Source organism: Pseudorasbora parva, chromosome 19 (assembly GCF_024679245.1).
Source record: "Pseudorasbora parva isolate DD20220531a chromosome 19, ASM2467924v1, whole genome shotgun sequence".
Classification (NCBI taxonomy): domain Eukaryota; kingdom Metazoa; phylum Chordata; class Actinopteri; order Cypriniformes; family Gobionidae; genus Pseudorasbora; species Pseudorasbora parva.
The window spans coordinates 523,477-540,093 of NC_090190.1; the positions used below are offsets into that span (position 1 = coordinate 523,477).

A 16,617-nucleotide genomic window follows, 5' to 3' on the forward strand; every position below is an offset into this window, starting at 1 on the left:
ATGTGGAAGTAAAGACTGAAATGTTGCCGCGATAATTAATAGACACGCTGCAAAACACTGTATGTCCCAGCACATTCAAACCCCGTGAGGCAGATGGTAGTAAGGTGGGACGACCATCGCACTTTCTTCTGATAAGTACCATTGGAACTTATCTCTCAATGGGTCAAACTGTGGAAACATCGATACGTTTGTTTAGTGAAAGAACTATGCGGCCGTCATTTACTGACGACTCTCCTCAGCTGGTCTGATTCTGCGTGAGCTTCAGAGACTGTGGTGAGCTCTCAACCAATGATGTGCTGAAGCTACACAAGGACCGCCCTCCTCATTTACATGTTGCACACGGAAAAAGAAAAAGAAATGAATCAATCGATCAATAAATGTAAAACAAATACACGAGGGAAAAATAAATGTAAAAAATAAATAAACGCATAAATATAAAAATAAATGTAAAAATAAACATAAAAATAAATGTTACATTTACTTAACAAATAAATAAAAGTTAAAAAGATATATTTTTTATAAAAGCAGAAAATGATAAATTAAGGGAAAGATAATACAAAATTGTATTTGATTAAAAATGAATCATATTTATTTTATCAAGTCGTTTATTCTGTTATTTATTTTCCTATTATCACATTTATTTATCTACTTATGTTTTTATTAATTTACATATGTATATTTATTCATTTATTTATTTTTAATTTGTGCAGGTTGGTCCTCCATAGTGTCTGCCCCTGACGCTGAAACCTTTATTTTCATCGTTTCATTTCATTCGTTGTATCATTTATATCTCTCTGGTATTGAGACTCGCTTGAGACTTTCGCTGACCCCTAGTGGTCGTAAGAGTGATGATTATTGTTTATTTATTGATTATTATTGAGACCTGCGTCCGAGGCTGGAGGATCCGATGCTGTCGGGGCTCCTGATGCTCTTGCTGAGCGCGCTGTGGATCTGAGTAAAGCTGGGACGCTCCTGACGCTCCTTCTGCCAGCAGTCCAGCATCAGCTGATGAAGAGATGAGGGACAGTTCAGCGGAGCCGGCAGCCGGAAGCCATCCTCGATCGCCTTTATTACCTGTGAATACACACACACACGCACGCACGCACGCACACACACACACACACACGCACACACACACACACACACACACACACACACACACACACACACGCACGCACGCACGCACACACACACACACACACACGCACACACGCACACACACACGCACACACATTAGGTTTTTGTGAATTGTGGGAGCTTTCCATAGGCGTAATGGATTTACACTCTGTATATTCTATCCCCCTACACTGCCCCTGCTCTTAAACTTCCCAACACACACTCTCACACACACACTCTCTCTCACACACACACACACACACACACACACACACACACACACACACACACACACACACACACACACACACACACACACACACAAGCACTGAATTGATATGAAAAATCCCAAAATATTTTTTTTTTTTGAAAAATAAAAAATTAAATACTTAAATTTAATTTGATTACATTAAATAAAAAAATCTTTAAAAAATAATTGAATTAAATATAAAATAATATGAAAAAAATGAAATGTAAAATAAATATGAAAAAAAAAACTATTAAATTAAATACATAAATAATACAATTAAATTAATAAAATAAAGCAGTAGCTTTAGTTTTTTATTCTAAGTTTCTGTAAGCGTTGAATTGTGAGGATAGCGTTTCTTTACACATTTAGAGACTGTTAAGAGTGTGCTGTCCTTCAGCCGGGGCTTATTTCAGAGACTGGGAGCAGCCGTGAAAAGCAGGACACACACAGCGCGACTTCTGAGTCCCATTGGTCACGGAGCTGAAGTGGACTTCAACTCAAAGTGCACACACACACACACACACACACACACACACACACACACACACACACACACACACACACACACACACACACACACACACACACACACCTTATCTGGGGTCTTTAAAGGACCCTCACTAGCTATTTTCCAATTTTTATACAAATGCATAACTCTTAACTTCACACAGCAGAGAGAGAGAGAGGGAGAGAGAGAGAGAGAGAGAGAGAGAGAGAGAGAGAGAGAGAGAGAGAGAGAGAGAGAGAGAGAGAGAGAGAGAGAGAGAGAGAGAGCATCAGATGAAGGCCCAAACGTACGTCCTGGTTGCCCATGTCCCAGTACGGCCTCTCTCCGAACGACATGACCTCCCACATGAGGATGCCGAAGCTCCAGACGTCTGAAGCGGAGCTGTAGCGGTGATACTGGATGGCCTCCGGAGCCGTCCACAGCACCAAACTCTTCCCTGCGTGCTGAACCAAACACACACACTCCAGGAAATCAACACCAATGCCATCCGCCTTTACAGTTTCTGCTCATTAGCAGTATCATTAGTTTATTATAGTGTTGTAGTCAAGACCACCTAAACCGAGACCAAGACTTTGAAGGGCCGAGACCGAGTCAAGACCGAGACCAGTGCATGTCCCCACGCTTATGATAAAATGTGGAATATGCATATGATTGGCACTTCTCTCGTATGTGTGGGTGTGTAAGTGTACCATGAGAGAAGTTTTCATCAAATAATCAAAAGGCATTGCAGCTTTGTGGGAATTATTCTTCTTCTTCTATAAGCAAATAACACTTAACTTTTCGTCAATGGGAGTCACTGAAGACGACGTGTCCATATTGTTTACAGTCTATGGTGGACACAAACACCAAACTGACACTGACAGAGTTTTGTGTTTTGTTTTGTGAAAAGCGCTCAATCCCATTTTAAAACTCAAAGTTCCCTAAGAATGCTAATCTGGATGAGGTATTAATCTCAGACACAGTCCATTATGTCTTAAATGAATGTGAATAACAGGAGGTGCAATATGTATCATACAGATATGCATTAGTATGCTGCTTAAGCAAATTATTTTATATATGTACATATTTTTCATTTACAAATTGAAAATGTTATTGTGCAGCTTTATTGTGCAACAACAAGGAAAAGAACCCCTGTACTTGCATTTTTATGTATGATCTCTTATCTTGATGTCTTTTTGTTCCAACAGGTTGCATTGTTTTGGTATATAATCATATCAATATTAGAAATAGCATTAACAGTTAACAAATAGCCACATTTTCTGCCATATACAATTTAATAAAATGATCCGCTAGCTAACAAACAACTCTGTTCTGTTTTCACCTCACTCCAGTCTAAACTAAATGATTTTAGACTATTTATTTTACTACACATTCAACATACATAAGCTAAAATACTGTGGATAGTTAAAACTAATAAATCTTACTCTCCACTCTTGCTAAATTGGGTAAGCACACTTGTGTTCTCATTTCTGAGGTGTTCTGAGTAAATGATTAAACTGATTCGTTCAGTTCATTGTTGAACAGATCAGTTCTTATTACCGTCGTTAAAATGATTCGGTTCAAATGAGTCATTTGGTCGTGAATCGGACATTAGCAGACCCGTTGTGTGTGAATCACGGCTGTCAGAACATCGCGGAAGGTTTGTCACACAGAAAACACTTCATAACTGGATATAAATTGTTTCCTGTTTATTTAATGTATGATTTATGTCAGCTGTTTAGCTGGTCAAACGTTTTTTGAGCGCAATTCACACCGAGCGGTACTTCAAAAGCAGTACTTCACCGGTCTTGAGACAAAATCCCGAGTCTGATATGGTGGCAATATAGGATTCCATAATACTCAATATAATATTGAACCGTTCGGTGCGGCATTCACGGTTTAATACGCGCTGGTCAATGTCGTTTTTTTCTGGTTTTGCATTGAATTGATTATTTCCATTTCTCTCCGTTTGAAATCTTCCTCTCATTTATTTCGGCTGTGTTTGAGTGATCCTGTGAGTCTACGCGCTGATATGAGCAAATCTCCAATCATATGCACTAAAGTTAGGAGGTGTTAGCCGCGTTTAAAAGCCTTGCCGGTTAAACATTTCATTGGCGTGCTGCACTGTTGCGCACTAAACGTCTGTCAAACATGCGATTACTGGACAGTCTTACTGCGCTAATACTGTCAAACACACACACGGTTAACATATAAACACAGTCGGTTATATCTGAAGTGAAAGTAAAATCGCGTGTGTCTATGAGATGTGAGCACGTCTTAAAGGGACAGCAGCGCAGCTTATATAGTGAACACACCGTCCTTAAAGGGACAGCAGCGCAGCTTATATAGTGAACACGCTGTCCTTAAAGGGACAGCAGCGCAGCTTATATAGTGAACACACCGTCCTTAAAGTGACAGCAGCGCAGCTTATATAGTGAACACTCTGTCCTTAAAGGGACAGCAGCGCAGCTTATATAGTGAACACTCTGTCCTTAAAGGGACAGCAGCGCAGCTTATATAGTGAACACACCGTCCTTAAAGTGACAGCAGCGCAGCTTATATAGTGAACACACCGTCCTTAAAGGGACAGCAGCACAGCTTATATAGTGAACACACCGTCCTTAAAGGGACAGCAGCACAGCTTATATAGTGAACACACCGTCCTTAAAGGAACAGCAGCGCAGCTTATATAGTGAACACACTGTCCTTAAAGGGACAGCAGCGCAGTTTATATAGTGAACACACCGTCCTTAAAGGGACAGCAGCGCAGCTTATATAGTGAACACTCTGTCCTTAAAGGGACAGCAGCGCAGCTTATATAGTGAACACGCTGTCCTTAAAGGGACAGCAGCGCAGCTTATATAGTGAACACGCCGTCCTTAAAGTGACAGCAGCGCAGCTTATATAGTGAACACTCTGTCCTTAAAGGGACAGCAGCACAGCTTATATAGTGAACACTCTGTCCTTAAAGGGACAGCAGCACAGCTTATATAGTGAACACACCGTCCTTAAAGTGACAGCAGCGCAGCTTATATAGTGAACACTCTGTCCTTAAAGGGACAGCAGCGCAGCTTATATAGTGAACACACCGTCCTTAAAGTGACAGCAGCGCAGCTTATATAGTGAACACACCGTCCTTAAAGGGACAGCAGCACAGCTTATATAGTGAACACACCGTCCTTAAAGGGACAGCAGCACAGCTTATATAGTGAACACACTGTCCTTAAAGGGACAGCAGCGCAGCTTATATAGTGAACACACCGTCCTTAAAGTGACAGCAGCGCAGCTTATATAGTGAACACGCTGTCCTTAAAGGGACAGCAGCGCAGCTTATATAGTGAACACTCTGTCCTTAAAGGGACAGCAGCGCAGCTTATATAGTGAACACGCTGTCCTTAAAGGGACAGCAGCGCAGCTTATATAGTGAACACGCCGTCCTTAAAGTGACAGCAGCGCAGCTTATATAGTGAACACTCTGTCCTTAAAGGGACAGCAGCACAGCTTATATAGTGAACACTCTGTCCTTAAAGGGACAGCAGCACAGCTTATATAGTGAACACACCGTCCTTAAAGTGACAGCAGCGCAGCTTATATAGTGAACACTCTGTCCTTAAAGGGACAGCAGCGCAGCTTATATAGTGAACACACCGTCCTTAAAGTGACAGCAGCGCAGCTTATATAGTGAACACACCGTCCTTAAAGGGACAGCAGCACAGCTTATATAGTGAACACACCGTCCTTAAAGGGACAGCAGCACAGCTTATATAGTGAACACACTGTCCTTAAAGGGACAGCAGCGCAGCTTATATAGTGAACACACCGTCCTTAAAGTGACAGCAGCGCAGCTTATATAGTGAACACGCTGTCCTTAAAGGGACAGCAGCGCAGCTTATATAGTGAACACACCGTCCTTAAAGGGACAGCAGCGCAGCTTATATAGTGAACACGCTGTCCTTAAAGGGACAGCAGCGCAGCTTATATAGTGAACACTCTGTCCTTAAAGGGACAGCAGCGCAGCTTATATAGTGAACACTCTGTCCTTAAAGGGACAACAGCGCAGCTTATATAGTGAACACGCTATCCTTAAAGTGACAGCAGCACAGCTTATATAGTGAACACGCTGTCCTTAAAGTGACAGCAGCGCAGCTTATATAGTGAACACTCTGTCCTTAAAGGGACAGCAGCGCAGCTTATATAGTGAACACTCTGTCCATAAAGGGACAGCAGCGCAGCTTATATAGTGAACACGCTGTCCTTAAAGGGACAGCAGCGCAGCTTATATAGTGAACACGCTGTCCTTAAAGGGACAGCAGCGCAGCTTATATAGTGAACACGCTGTCCTTAAAGGGACAGCAGCGCAGCTTATATAGTGAACACGCTGTCCTTAAAGGGACAGCAGCGCAGCTTATATAGTGAACACTCTGTCCTTAAAGGGACAGCAGCGCAGCTTATATAGTGAACACGCTGTCCTTAAAGGGACAGCAGCGCAGCTTATATAGTGAACACGCTGTCCTTAAAGGGACAGCAGCGCAGCTTATATAGTGAACACGCTGTCCTTAAAGGGACAGCAGCGCAGCTTATATAGTGAACACGCTGTCCTTAAAGGGACAGCAGCGCAGCTTATATAGTGAACACTCTGTCCTTAAAGGGACAGCAGCACAGCTTATATAGTGAACACGCTATTTTCTTAAAGGGACAGCAGCGCAGCTTATATAGTGAACACGCTGTCCTTAAAGTGACAGCAGCGCAGCATATATAGTGAACACTCTGTCCTTAAAGGGACAGCAGCGCAGCTTATATAGTGAACACTCTGTCCTTAAAGGGACAGCAGCGCAGCTTATATAGTGAACACACTGTCCTTAAAGTGACAGCAGCGCAGCTTATATAGTGAACACTCTGTCCTTAAAGGGACAGCAGCGCAGCTTATATAGTGAACACACTGTCCTTAAAGTGACAGCAGCGCAGCTTATATAGTGAACACGCTGTCCTTAAAGGGACAGCAGCGCAGCTTATATAGTGAACACGCTGTCCTTAAAGGGACAGCAGCGCAGCTTATATAGTGAACACACTGTCCTTAAAGTGACAGCAGCGCAGCTTATATAGTGAACACGCTGTCCTTAAAGGGACAGCAGCGCAGCTTATATAGTGAACACGCTGTCCTTAAAGGGACAGCAGCGCAGCTTATATAGTGAACACGCTGTCCTTAAAGGGACAGCAGCGCAGATATACTAATATACTATATATACTATATAGTATATTAGTATACTATATAGTTGTATATAGTTGTGTAGTTGTATATAGTTGTGTAGTTGTATATAATTGTGTAGTTGTATATAGTTGTGTAGTTGTATATAGTTGTGTAGTTGTATATAGTTGTGTAGTTGTTTTGTTTTTAAAAAAGGAAAGAAATGTTGACCCAGAAACAAACAGAGGAAAGTGATATCCTGCAGTGAGAGTATTGTGCCGTACTGTATCCTGACTTCATTTAACATTACAGACGCACTGAGGCGTTCTTAAAATACACCACACACTCGGAAACACACCACATACAAGTTTGATGAAGCTGATAAGAGCTGTGCTGTGACTTTCAGAGGACTGTGCTGAGGTTCATCAGGAAGCGTTGGAGAGTGCTGTGTTGCATTATGGGAAACACTCACGAGTGTACTGTAGACTGCCTCGATCTTCTCATCCTGAAGCGGCCTGAAGCCGGACACTTTACAGTCCAGGCTGCAGTTCACCAGGACTTTATGAGCGGCGAGCCGGCGGTGGATAAAACCCATTTCAGTCAGATACTTCATCCCAGACGCCACTCCACTCAGCAGATCGACCAGCTGGAGGACCGTCAGCTGACCTTCATGTTTCTGGAGGACGAGAACGGACGTTAGAGAAGACAGGAGAGGGAAAATAAAGGAGAGGACGAGAACGGATATTAGAGAAGACAGGAGAGGGAAAATAAAGGAGAGGACGAGAACGGACATTAGAGAAGACAGGAGAGGGAAAATAAAGGAGAGGACGAGAACGGACATTAGAGAAGACAGGAGAGGGAAAATAAAGGAGAGAATGAGAACGGACATTAGAGAAGACAGGAGAGGGAAAATAAAGGAGAGGAGGAGAACGGACATTAGAGAAGACAGGAGAGGGAAAACAAAGGAGAGGATGAGAACGGACATTAGAGAAGACAGGAGAGGGAAAATAAAGGAGAGGAGGAGAACGGACATTAGAGAAGACAGGAGAGGGAAAATAAAGGAGAGGACGAGAACGGACATTAGAGAAGACAGGAGAGGGAAAATAAAGGAGAGGAGGAGAACGGACATTAGAGAAGACAGGAGAGGGAAAATAAAGGAGAGGACGAGAACGGACATTAGAGAAGACAGGAGAGGGAAAATAAAGGAGAGGACGAGAACGGACATTAGAGAAGACAGGAGAGGGAAAATAAAGGAGAGGAGGAGAACGGACATTAGAGAAGACAGGAGAGGGAAAATAAAGGAGAGGAGGAGAACGGACATTAGAGAAGACAGGAGAGGGAAAATAAAGGAGAGGAGGAGAACGGACATTAGAGAAGACAGGAGAGGGAAAATAAAGGAGAGGAGGAGAACGGACATTAGAGAAGACAGGAGAGGGAAAATAAAGGAGAGGACGAGAACGGACATTAGAGAAGACAGGAGAGGGAAAATAAAGGAGAGGACGAGAACAGACATTAGAGAAGACAGGAGAGGGAAAATAAAGGAGAGGACGAGAACGGACATTAGAGAAGACAGGAGAGGGAAAATAAAGGAGAGGACGAGAACGGACATTAGAGAAGACAGGAGAGGGAAAATAAAGGAGAGGACGAGAACGGACATTAGAGAAGACAGGAGAGGGAAAATAAAGGAGAGGAGGAGAACGGACATTAGAGAAGACAGGAGAGGGAAAATAAAGGAGAGGAGGAGAACGGACATTAGAGAAGAAAGGAGAGGGAAAATAAAGGAGAGGAGGAGAACGGACATTAGAGAAGACAGGAGAGGGAAAATAAAGGAGAGGACGAGAACGGACATTAGAGAAGACAGGAGAGGGAAAATAAAGGAGAGGAGGAGAACGGACATTAGAGAAGACAGGAGAGGGAAATAAAGAAGAGGAGGAGAACGGACATTAGAGAAGACAGGAGAGGGAAAATAAAGGAGAGGAGGAGAACGGACATTAGAGAAGACAGGAGAGGGAAAATAAAGGAGAGGATGAGAACGGACATTAGAGAAGACAGGAGAGGGAAAATAAAGGAGAGAATGAGAACGGACATTAGAGAAGACAGAAGAGGGAAAATAAAGGAGAGAACGAGAACGGACATTAGAGAAGACAGGAGAGGGAAAATAAAGGAGAGGACGAGAACGGACATTAGAGAAGACAGGAGAGGGAAAATAAAGGAGAGGAGGAGAACAGACATTAGAGAAGACAGGAGAGGGAAATAAAGGAGAGGAGGAGAACAGACATTAGAGAAGACAGGAGAGGGAAATAAAGGAGAGGACGAGAACGGACATTAGAGAAGACAGGAGAGGGAAAATAAAGGAGAGGAGGAGAACGGACATTAGAGAAGACAGGAGAGGGAAAATAAAGGAGAGGAGGAGAACGGACATTAGAGAAGACAGGAGAGGGAAAATAAAGGAGAGGAGGAGAACAGACATTAGAGAAGACAGGAGAGGGAAAATAAAGGAGAGGAGGAGAACAGACATTAGAGAAGACAGGAGAGGGAAAATAAAGGAGAGGAGGAGAACAGACATTAGAGAAGACAGGAGAGGGAAATAAAGGAGAGGACGAGAACGGACATTAGAGAAGACAGGAGAGGGAAAATAAAGGAGAGGAGGAGAACGGACATTAGAGAAGACAGGAGAGGGAAAATAAAGGAGAGGAGGAGAACGGACATTAGAGAAGACAGGAGAGGGAAAATAAAGGAGAGGAGGAGAACGGACATTAGAGAAGACAGGAGAGGGAAAATAAAGGAGAGGAGGAGAACGGACATTAGAGAAGACAGGAGAGGGAAAATAAAGGAGAGGAGGAGAACGGACATTAGAGAAGACAGGAGAGGGAAAATAAAGGAGAGGAGGAGAACGGACATTAGAGAAGACAGGAGAGGGAAAATAAAGGAGAGGAGGAGAACGGACATTAGAGAAGACAGGAGAGGGAAAATAAAGGAGAGGAGGAGAACGGACATTAGAGAAGACAGGAGAGGGAAATAAAGGAGAGAACGAGAACAGACATTAGAGAAGACAGGAGAGGGAAAATAAAGGAGAGGAGGAGAACAGACATTAGAGAAGACAGGAGAGGGAAATAAAGGAGAGGACGAGAACGGACATTAGAGAAGACAGGAGAGGGAAAATAAAGGAGAGGAGGAGAACGGACATTAGAGAAGACAGGAGAGGGAAAATAAAGGAGAGGAGGAGAACGGACATTAGAGAAGACAGGAGAGGGAAAATAAAGGAGAGGAGGAGAACGGACATTAGAGAAGACAGGAGAGGGAAAATAAAGGAGAGGAGGAGAACGGACATTAGAGAAGACAGGAGAGGGAAAATAAAGGAGAGGAGGAGAACGGACATTAGAGAAGACAGGAGAGGGAAATAAAGGAGAGGAGGAGAACGGACATTAGAGAAGACAGGAGAGGGAAAATAAAGGAGAGGACGAGAACGGACATTAGAGAAGACAGGAGAGGGAAAATAAAGGAGAGGACGAGAACAGACATTAGAGAAGACAGGAGAGGGAAAATAAAGGAGAGGATGAGAACGGACATTAGAGAAGACAGGAGAGGGAAAATAAAGGAGAGGAGGAGAACGGACATTAGAGAAGACAGAAGAGGGAAAATAAAGGAGAGAACGAGAACGGACATTAGAGAAGACAGGAGAGGGAAAATAAAGGAGAGGACGAGAACGGACATTAGAGAAGACAGGAGAGGGAAAATAAAGGAGAGGAGGAGAACAGACATTAGAGAAGACAGGAGAGGGAAATAAAGGAGAGGAGGAGAACAGACATTAGAGAAGACAGGAGAGGGAAAATAAAGGAGAGGAGGAGAACGGACATTAGAGAAGACAGGAGAGGGAAAATAAAGGAGAGAATGAGAACGGACATTAGAGAAGACAGGAGAGGGAAAATAAAGGAGAGAATGAGAACGGACATTAGAGAAGACAGGAGAGGGAAAATAAAGGAGAGGAGGAGAACAGACATTAGAGAAGACAGGAGAGGGAAAATAAAGGAGAGGAGGAGAACAGACATTAGAGAAGACAGGAGAGGGAAAATAAAGGAGAGGAGGAGAACGGACATTAGAGAAGACAGAAGAGGGAAATAAAGGAGAGGACGAGAACGGACATTAGAGAAGACAGGAGAGGGAAAATAAAGGAGAGGAGGAGAACGGACATTAGAGAAGACAGGAGAGGGAAAATAAAGGAGAGGAGGAGAACGGACATTAGAGAAGACAGGAGAGGGAAAATAAAGGAGAGGAGGAGAACGGACATTAGAGAAGACAGGAGAGGGAAAATAAAGGAGAGGAGGAGAACGGACATTAGAGAAGACAGGAGAGGGAAAATAAAGGAGAGGAGGAGAACGGACATTAGAGAAGACAGGAGAGGGAAAATAAAGGAGAGGAGGAGAACGGACATTAGAGAAGACAGGAGAGGGAAAATAAAGGAGAGGAGGAGAACGGACATTAGAGAAGACAGGAGAGGGAAAATAAAGGAGAGGAGGAGAACGGACATTAGAGAAGACAGGAGAGGGAAAATAAAGGAGAGGAGGAGAACGGACATTAGAGAAGACAGGAGAGGGAAATAAAGGAGAGAACGAGAACAGACATTAGAGAAGACAGGAGAGGGAAAATAAAGGAGAGGAGGAGAACAGACATTAGAGAAGACAGGAGAGGGAAATAAAGGAGAGGACGAGAACGGACATTAGAGAAGACAGGAGAGGGAAAATAAAGGAGAGGATGAGAACGGACATTAGAGAAGACAGGAGAGGGAAAATAAAGGAGAGGAGGAGAACGGACATTAGAGAAGACAGGAGAGGGAAAATAAAGGAGAGGAGGAGAACGGACATTAGAGAAGACAGGAGAGGGAAAAATAAAGGAGAGGACGAGAACGGACATTAGAGAAGACAGGAGAGGGAAAATAAAGGAGAGGAGGAGAACGGACATTAGAGAAGACAGGAGAGGGAAAATAAAGGAGAGGAGGAGAACGGACATTAGAGAAGACAGGAGAGGGAAAATAAAGGAGAGGAGGAGAACGGACATTAGAGAAGACAGGAGAGGGAAAATAAAGGAGAGGAGGAGAACGGACATTAGAGAAGACAGGAGAGGGAAAATAAAGGAGAGGAGGAGAACGGACATTAGAGAAGACAGGAGAGGGAAAATAAAGGAGAGGACGAGAACGGACATTAGAGAAGACAGGAGAGGGAAAATAAAGGAGAGGATGAGAACGGACATTAGAGAAGACAGGAGAGGGAAAATAAAGGAGAGGACGAGAACGGACATTAGAGAAGACAGGAGAGGGAAAATAAAGGAGAGGAGGAGAACGGACATTAGAGAAGACAGGAGAGGGAAAATAAAGGAGAGGAGGAGAACGGACATTAGAGAAGACAGGAGAGGGAAAATAAAGGTGAGGATGAGAACGGACATTAGAGAAGACAGGAGAGGGAAAATAAAGGAGAGGAGGAGAACGGACATTAGAGAAGACAGGAGAGGGAAAATAAAGGAGAGAACGAGAACGGACATTAGAGAAGACAGGAGAGGGAAAATAAAGGAGAGGACGAGAACGGACATTAGAGAAGACAGGAGAGGGAAAATAAAGGAGAGGAGGAGAACGGACATTAGAGAAGACAGGAGAGGGAAAATAAAGGAGAGGACGAGAACGGACATTAGAGAAGACAGGAGAGGGAAAATAAAGGAGAGGACGAGAACAGACATTAGAGAAGACAGGAGATGGAAAATAAAGGAGAGGAGGAGAACGGACATTAGAGAAGACAGGAGAGGGAAAATAAAGGAGAGGATGAGAACGGACATTAGAGAAGACAGAAGAGGGAAAATAAAGGAGAGGATGAGAACGGACATTAGAGAAGACAGGAGAGGGAAAATAAAGGAGAGGACGAGAACGGACATTAGAGAAGACAGAAGAGGGAAAATAAAGGAGAGGATGAGAACGGACATTAGAGAAGACAGGAGAGGGAAAATAAAGGAGAGGACGAGAACGGACATTAGAGAAGACAGGAGAGGGAAAATAAAGGAGAGGAGGAGAACGGACATTAGAGAAGACAGGAGAGGGAAAATAAAGGAGAGGAGGAGAACGGACATTAGAGAAGACAGGAGAGGGAAAATAAAGGAGAGGATGAGAACGGACATTAGAGAAGACAGGAGAGGGAAAATAAAGGAGAGGACGAGAACGGACATTAGAGAAGACAGGAGAGGGAAAATAAAGGAGAGGAGGAGAACGGACATTAGAGAAGACAGGAGAGGGAAAATAAAGGAGAGGACGAGAACGGACATTAGAGAAGACAGGAGAGGGAAAATAAAGGAGAGGACGAGAACAGACATTAGAGAAGACAGGAGAGGGAAAATAAAGGAGAGGAGGAGAACGGACATTAGAGAAGACAGGAGAGGGAAAATAAAGGAGAGGACGAGAACGGACATTAGAGAAGACAGGAGAGGGAAAATAAAGGAGAGGACGAGAACAGACATTAGAGAAGACAGGAGAGGGAAAATAAAGGAGAGGAGGAGAACGGACATTAGAGAAGACAGGAGAGGGAAAATAAAGGAGAGGATGAGAACGGACATTAGAGAAGACAGGAGAGGGAAAATAAAGGAGAGGAGGAGAACGGACATTAGAGAAGACAGGAGAGGGAAAATAAAGGAGAGGATGAGAACGGACATTAGAGAAGACAGGAGAGGGAAAATAAAGGAGAGGAGGAGAACGGACATTAGAGAAGACAGGAGAGGGAAAATAAAGGAGAGGACGAGAACAGACATTAGAGAAGACAGGAGAGGGAAAATAAAGGAGAGGAGGAGAACGGACATTAGAGAAGACAGGAGAGGGAAAATAAAGGAGAGGACGAGAACAGACATTAGAGAAGACAGGAGAGGGAAAATAAAGGAGAGGAGGAGAACGGACATTAGAGAAGACAGGAGAGGGAAAATAAAGGAGAGGAGGAGAACGGACATTAGAGAAGACAGAAGAGGGAAAATAAAGGAGAGAACGAGAACGGACATTAGAGAAGACAGGAGAGGGAAAATAAAGGAGAGGACGAGAACGGACATTAGAGAAGACAGGAGAGGGAAAATAAAGGAGAGGATGAGAACGGACATTAGAGAAGACAGGAGAGGGAAAATAAAGGAGAGGACGAGAACAGACATTAGAGAAGACAGGAGAGGGAAAATAAAGGAGAGGAGGAGAACGGACATTAGAGAAGACAGGAGAGGGAAAATAAAGGAGAGGACGAGAACGGACATTAGAGAAGACAGGAGAGGGAAATAAAGGAGAGGAGGAGAACGGACATTAGAGAAGACAGGAGAGGGAAAATAAAGGAGAGGACGAGAACGGACATTAGAGAAGACAGGAGAGGGAAAATAAAGGAGAGGAGGAGAACGGACATTAGAGAAGACAGGAGAGGGAAATAAAGGAGAGGAGGAGAACGGACATTAGAGAAGACAGGAGAGGGAAAATAAAGGAGAGGACGAGAACAGACATTAGAGAACACAGGAGAGGGAAAATAAAGGAGAGGAGGAGAACGGACATTAGAGAAGACAGGAGAGGGAAAATAAAGGAGAGGAGGAGAACGGACATTAGAGAAGACAGGAGAGGGAAAATAAAGGAGAGGATGAGAACGGACATTAGAGAAGACAGGAGAGGGAAAATAAAGGAGAGGACGAGAACGGACATTAGAGAAGACAGGAGAGGGAAAATAAAGGAGAGGACGAGAACAGACATTAGAGAAGACAGGAGAGGGAAAATAAAGGAGAGGACGAGAACGGACATTAGAGAAGACAGGAGAGGGAAAATAAAGGAGAGGACGAGAACGGACATTAGAGAAGACAGGAGAGGGAAAATAAAGGAGAGGAGGAGAACGGACATTAGAGAAGACAGGAGAGGGAAAATAAAGGAGAGGAGGAGAACGGACATTAGAGAAGACAGGAGAGGGAAAATAAAGGAGAGGAGGAGAACAGACATTAGAGAAGACAGGAGAGGGAAATAAAGGAGAGGACGAGAACGGACATTAGAGAAGACAGGAGAGGGAAAATAAAGGAGAGGAGGAGAACGGACATTAGAGAAGACAGGAGAGGGAAAATAAAGGAGAGGAGGAGAACAGACATTAGAGAAGACAGGAGAGGGAAAATAAAGGAGAGGACGAGAACGGACATTAGAGAAGACAGGAGAGGGAAAATAAAGGAGAGGACGAGAACGGACATTAGAGAAGACAGGAGAGGGAAAATAAAGGAGAGGACGAGAACGGACATTAGAGAAGACAGGAGAGGGAAAATAAAGGAGAGGAGGAGAACGGACATTAGAGAAGACAGGAGAGGGAAAATAAAGGAGAGGACGAGAACAGACATTAGAGAAGACAGGAGAGGGAAAATAAAGGAGAGGACGAGAACGGACATTAGAGAAGACAGGAGAGGGAAAATAAAGGAGAGGACGAGAACGGACATTAGAGAAGACAGGAGAGGGAAAATAAAGGAGAGGACGAGAACGGACATTAGAGAAGACAGGAGAGGGAAAATAAAGGAGAGGATGAGAACGGACATTAGAGAAGACAGGAGAGGGAAAATAAAGGAGAGGATGAGAACGGACATTAGAGAAGACAGGAGAGGGAAAAATAAAGGAGAGGAGGAGAACAGACATTAGAGAAGACAGGAGAGGGAAATAAAGGAGAGGAGGAGAACAGACATTAGAGAAGACAGGAGAGGGAAATAAAGGAGAGGACGAGAACGGACATTAGAGAAGACAGGAGAGGGAAAATAAAGGAGAGGACGAGAACGGACATTAGAGAAGACAGGAGAGGGAAAATAAAGGAGAGGAGGAGAACGGACATTAGAGAAGACAGGAGAGGGAAAATAAAGGAGAGGACGAGAACGGACATTAGAGAAGACAGGAGAGGGAAAATAAAGGAGAGGATGAGAACGGACATTAGAGAAGACAGGAGAGGGAAAATAAAGGAGAGGATGAGAACGGACATTAGAGAAGACAGGAGAGGGAAAATAAAGGAGAGGATGAGAACGGACATTAGAGAAGACAGGAGAGGGAAAATAAAGGAGAGGACGAGAACAGACATTAGAGAAGACAGAAGAGGGAAAATAAAGGAGAGGACGAGAACAGACATTAGAGAAGACAGGAGAGGGAAAATAAAGGAGAGGATGAGAACGGACATTAGAGAAGACAGGAGAGGGAAAATAAAGGAGAGGACGAGAACGGACATTAGAGAAGACAGGAGAGGGAAAATAAAGGAGAGGATGAGAACGGACGTTAGAGAAGACAGGAGAGGGAAAATAAAGGAGAGGATGAGAACGGACATTAGAGAAGACAGGAGAGGGAAAATAAAGGAGAGGACGAGAACGGACATTAGAGAAGACAGGAGAGGGAAAATAAAGGAGAGGACGAGAACGGACATTAGAGAAGACAGGAGAGGGAAAATAAAGGAGAGGAGGAGAACGGACATTAGAGAAGACAGGAGAGGGAAAATAAAGGAGAGGAGGAGAACGGACATTAGAGAAGACAGGAGAGGGAAAATAAAGGAGAGGATGAGAACGGACATTAGAGAAGACAGGAGA

General features: G+C 43.8%; 1 protein-coding gene across 2 annotated transcripts in view; it reads right to left on the minus strand.

Annotated features, from left to right (window-relative positions):
- Positions 1 to 16,617, minus strand: part of LOC137048470 (ephrin type-A receptor 7) — a 197,539-nt gene that overhangs the window by 3,679 nt on the left and 177,243 nt on the right. For both annotated transcript variants that reach the window (XM_067426638.1, XM_067426637.1), the window contains 3 exons: positions 7,511 to 7,714; positions 2,165 to 2,317; positions 884 to 1,074 (listed from right to left, as the gene is read on the minus strand). In XM_067426638.1, the coding sequence (XP_067282739.1) occupies positions 884 to 1,074; positions 2,165 to 2,317; positions 7,511 to 7,714 (548 nt within the window). The remainder of the gene's footprint in view (positions 1 to 883; positions 1,075 to 2,164; positions 2,318 to 7,510; positions 7,715 to 16,617) is intronic.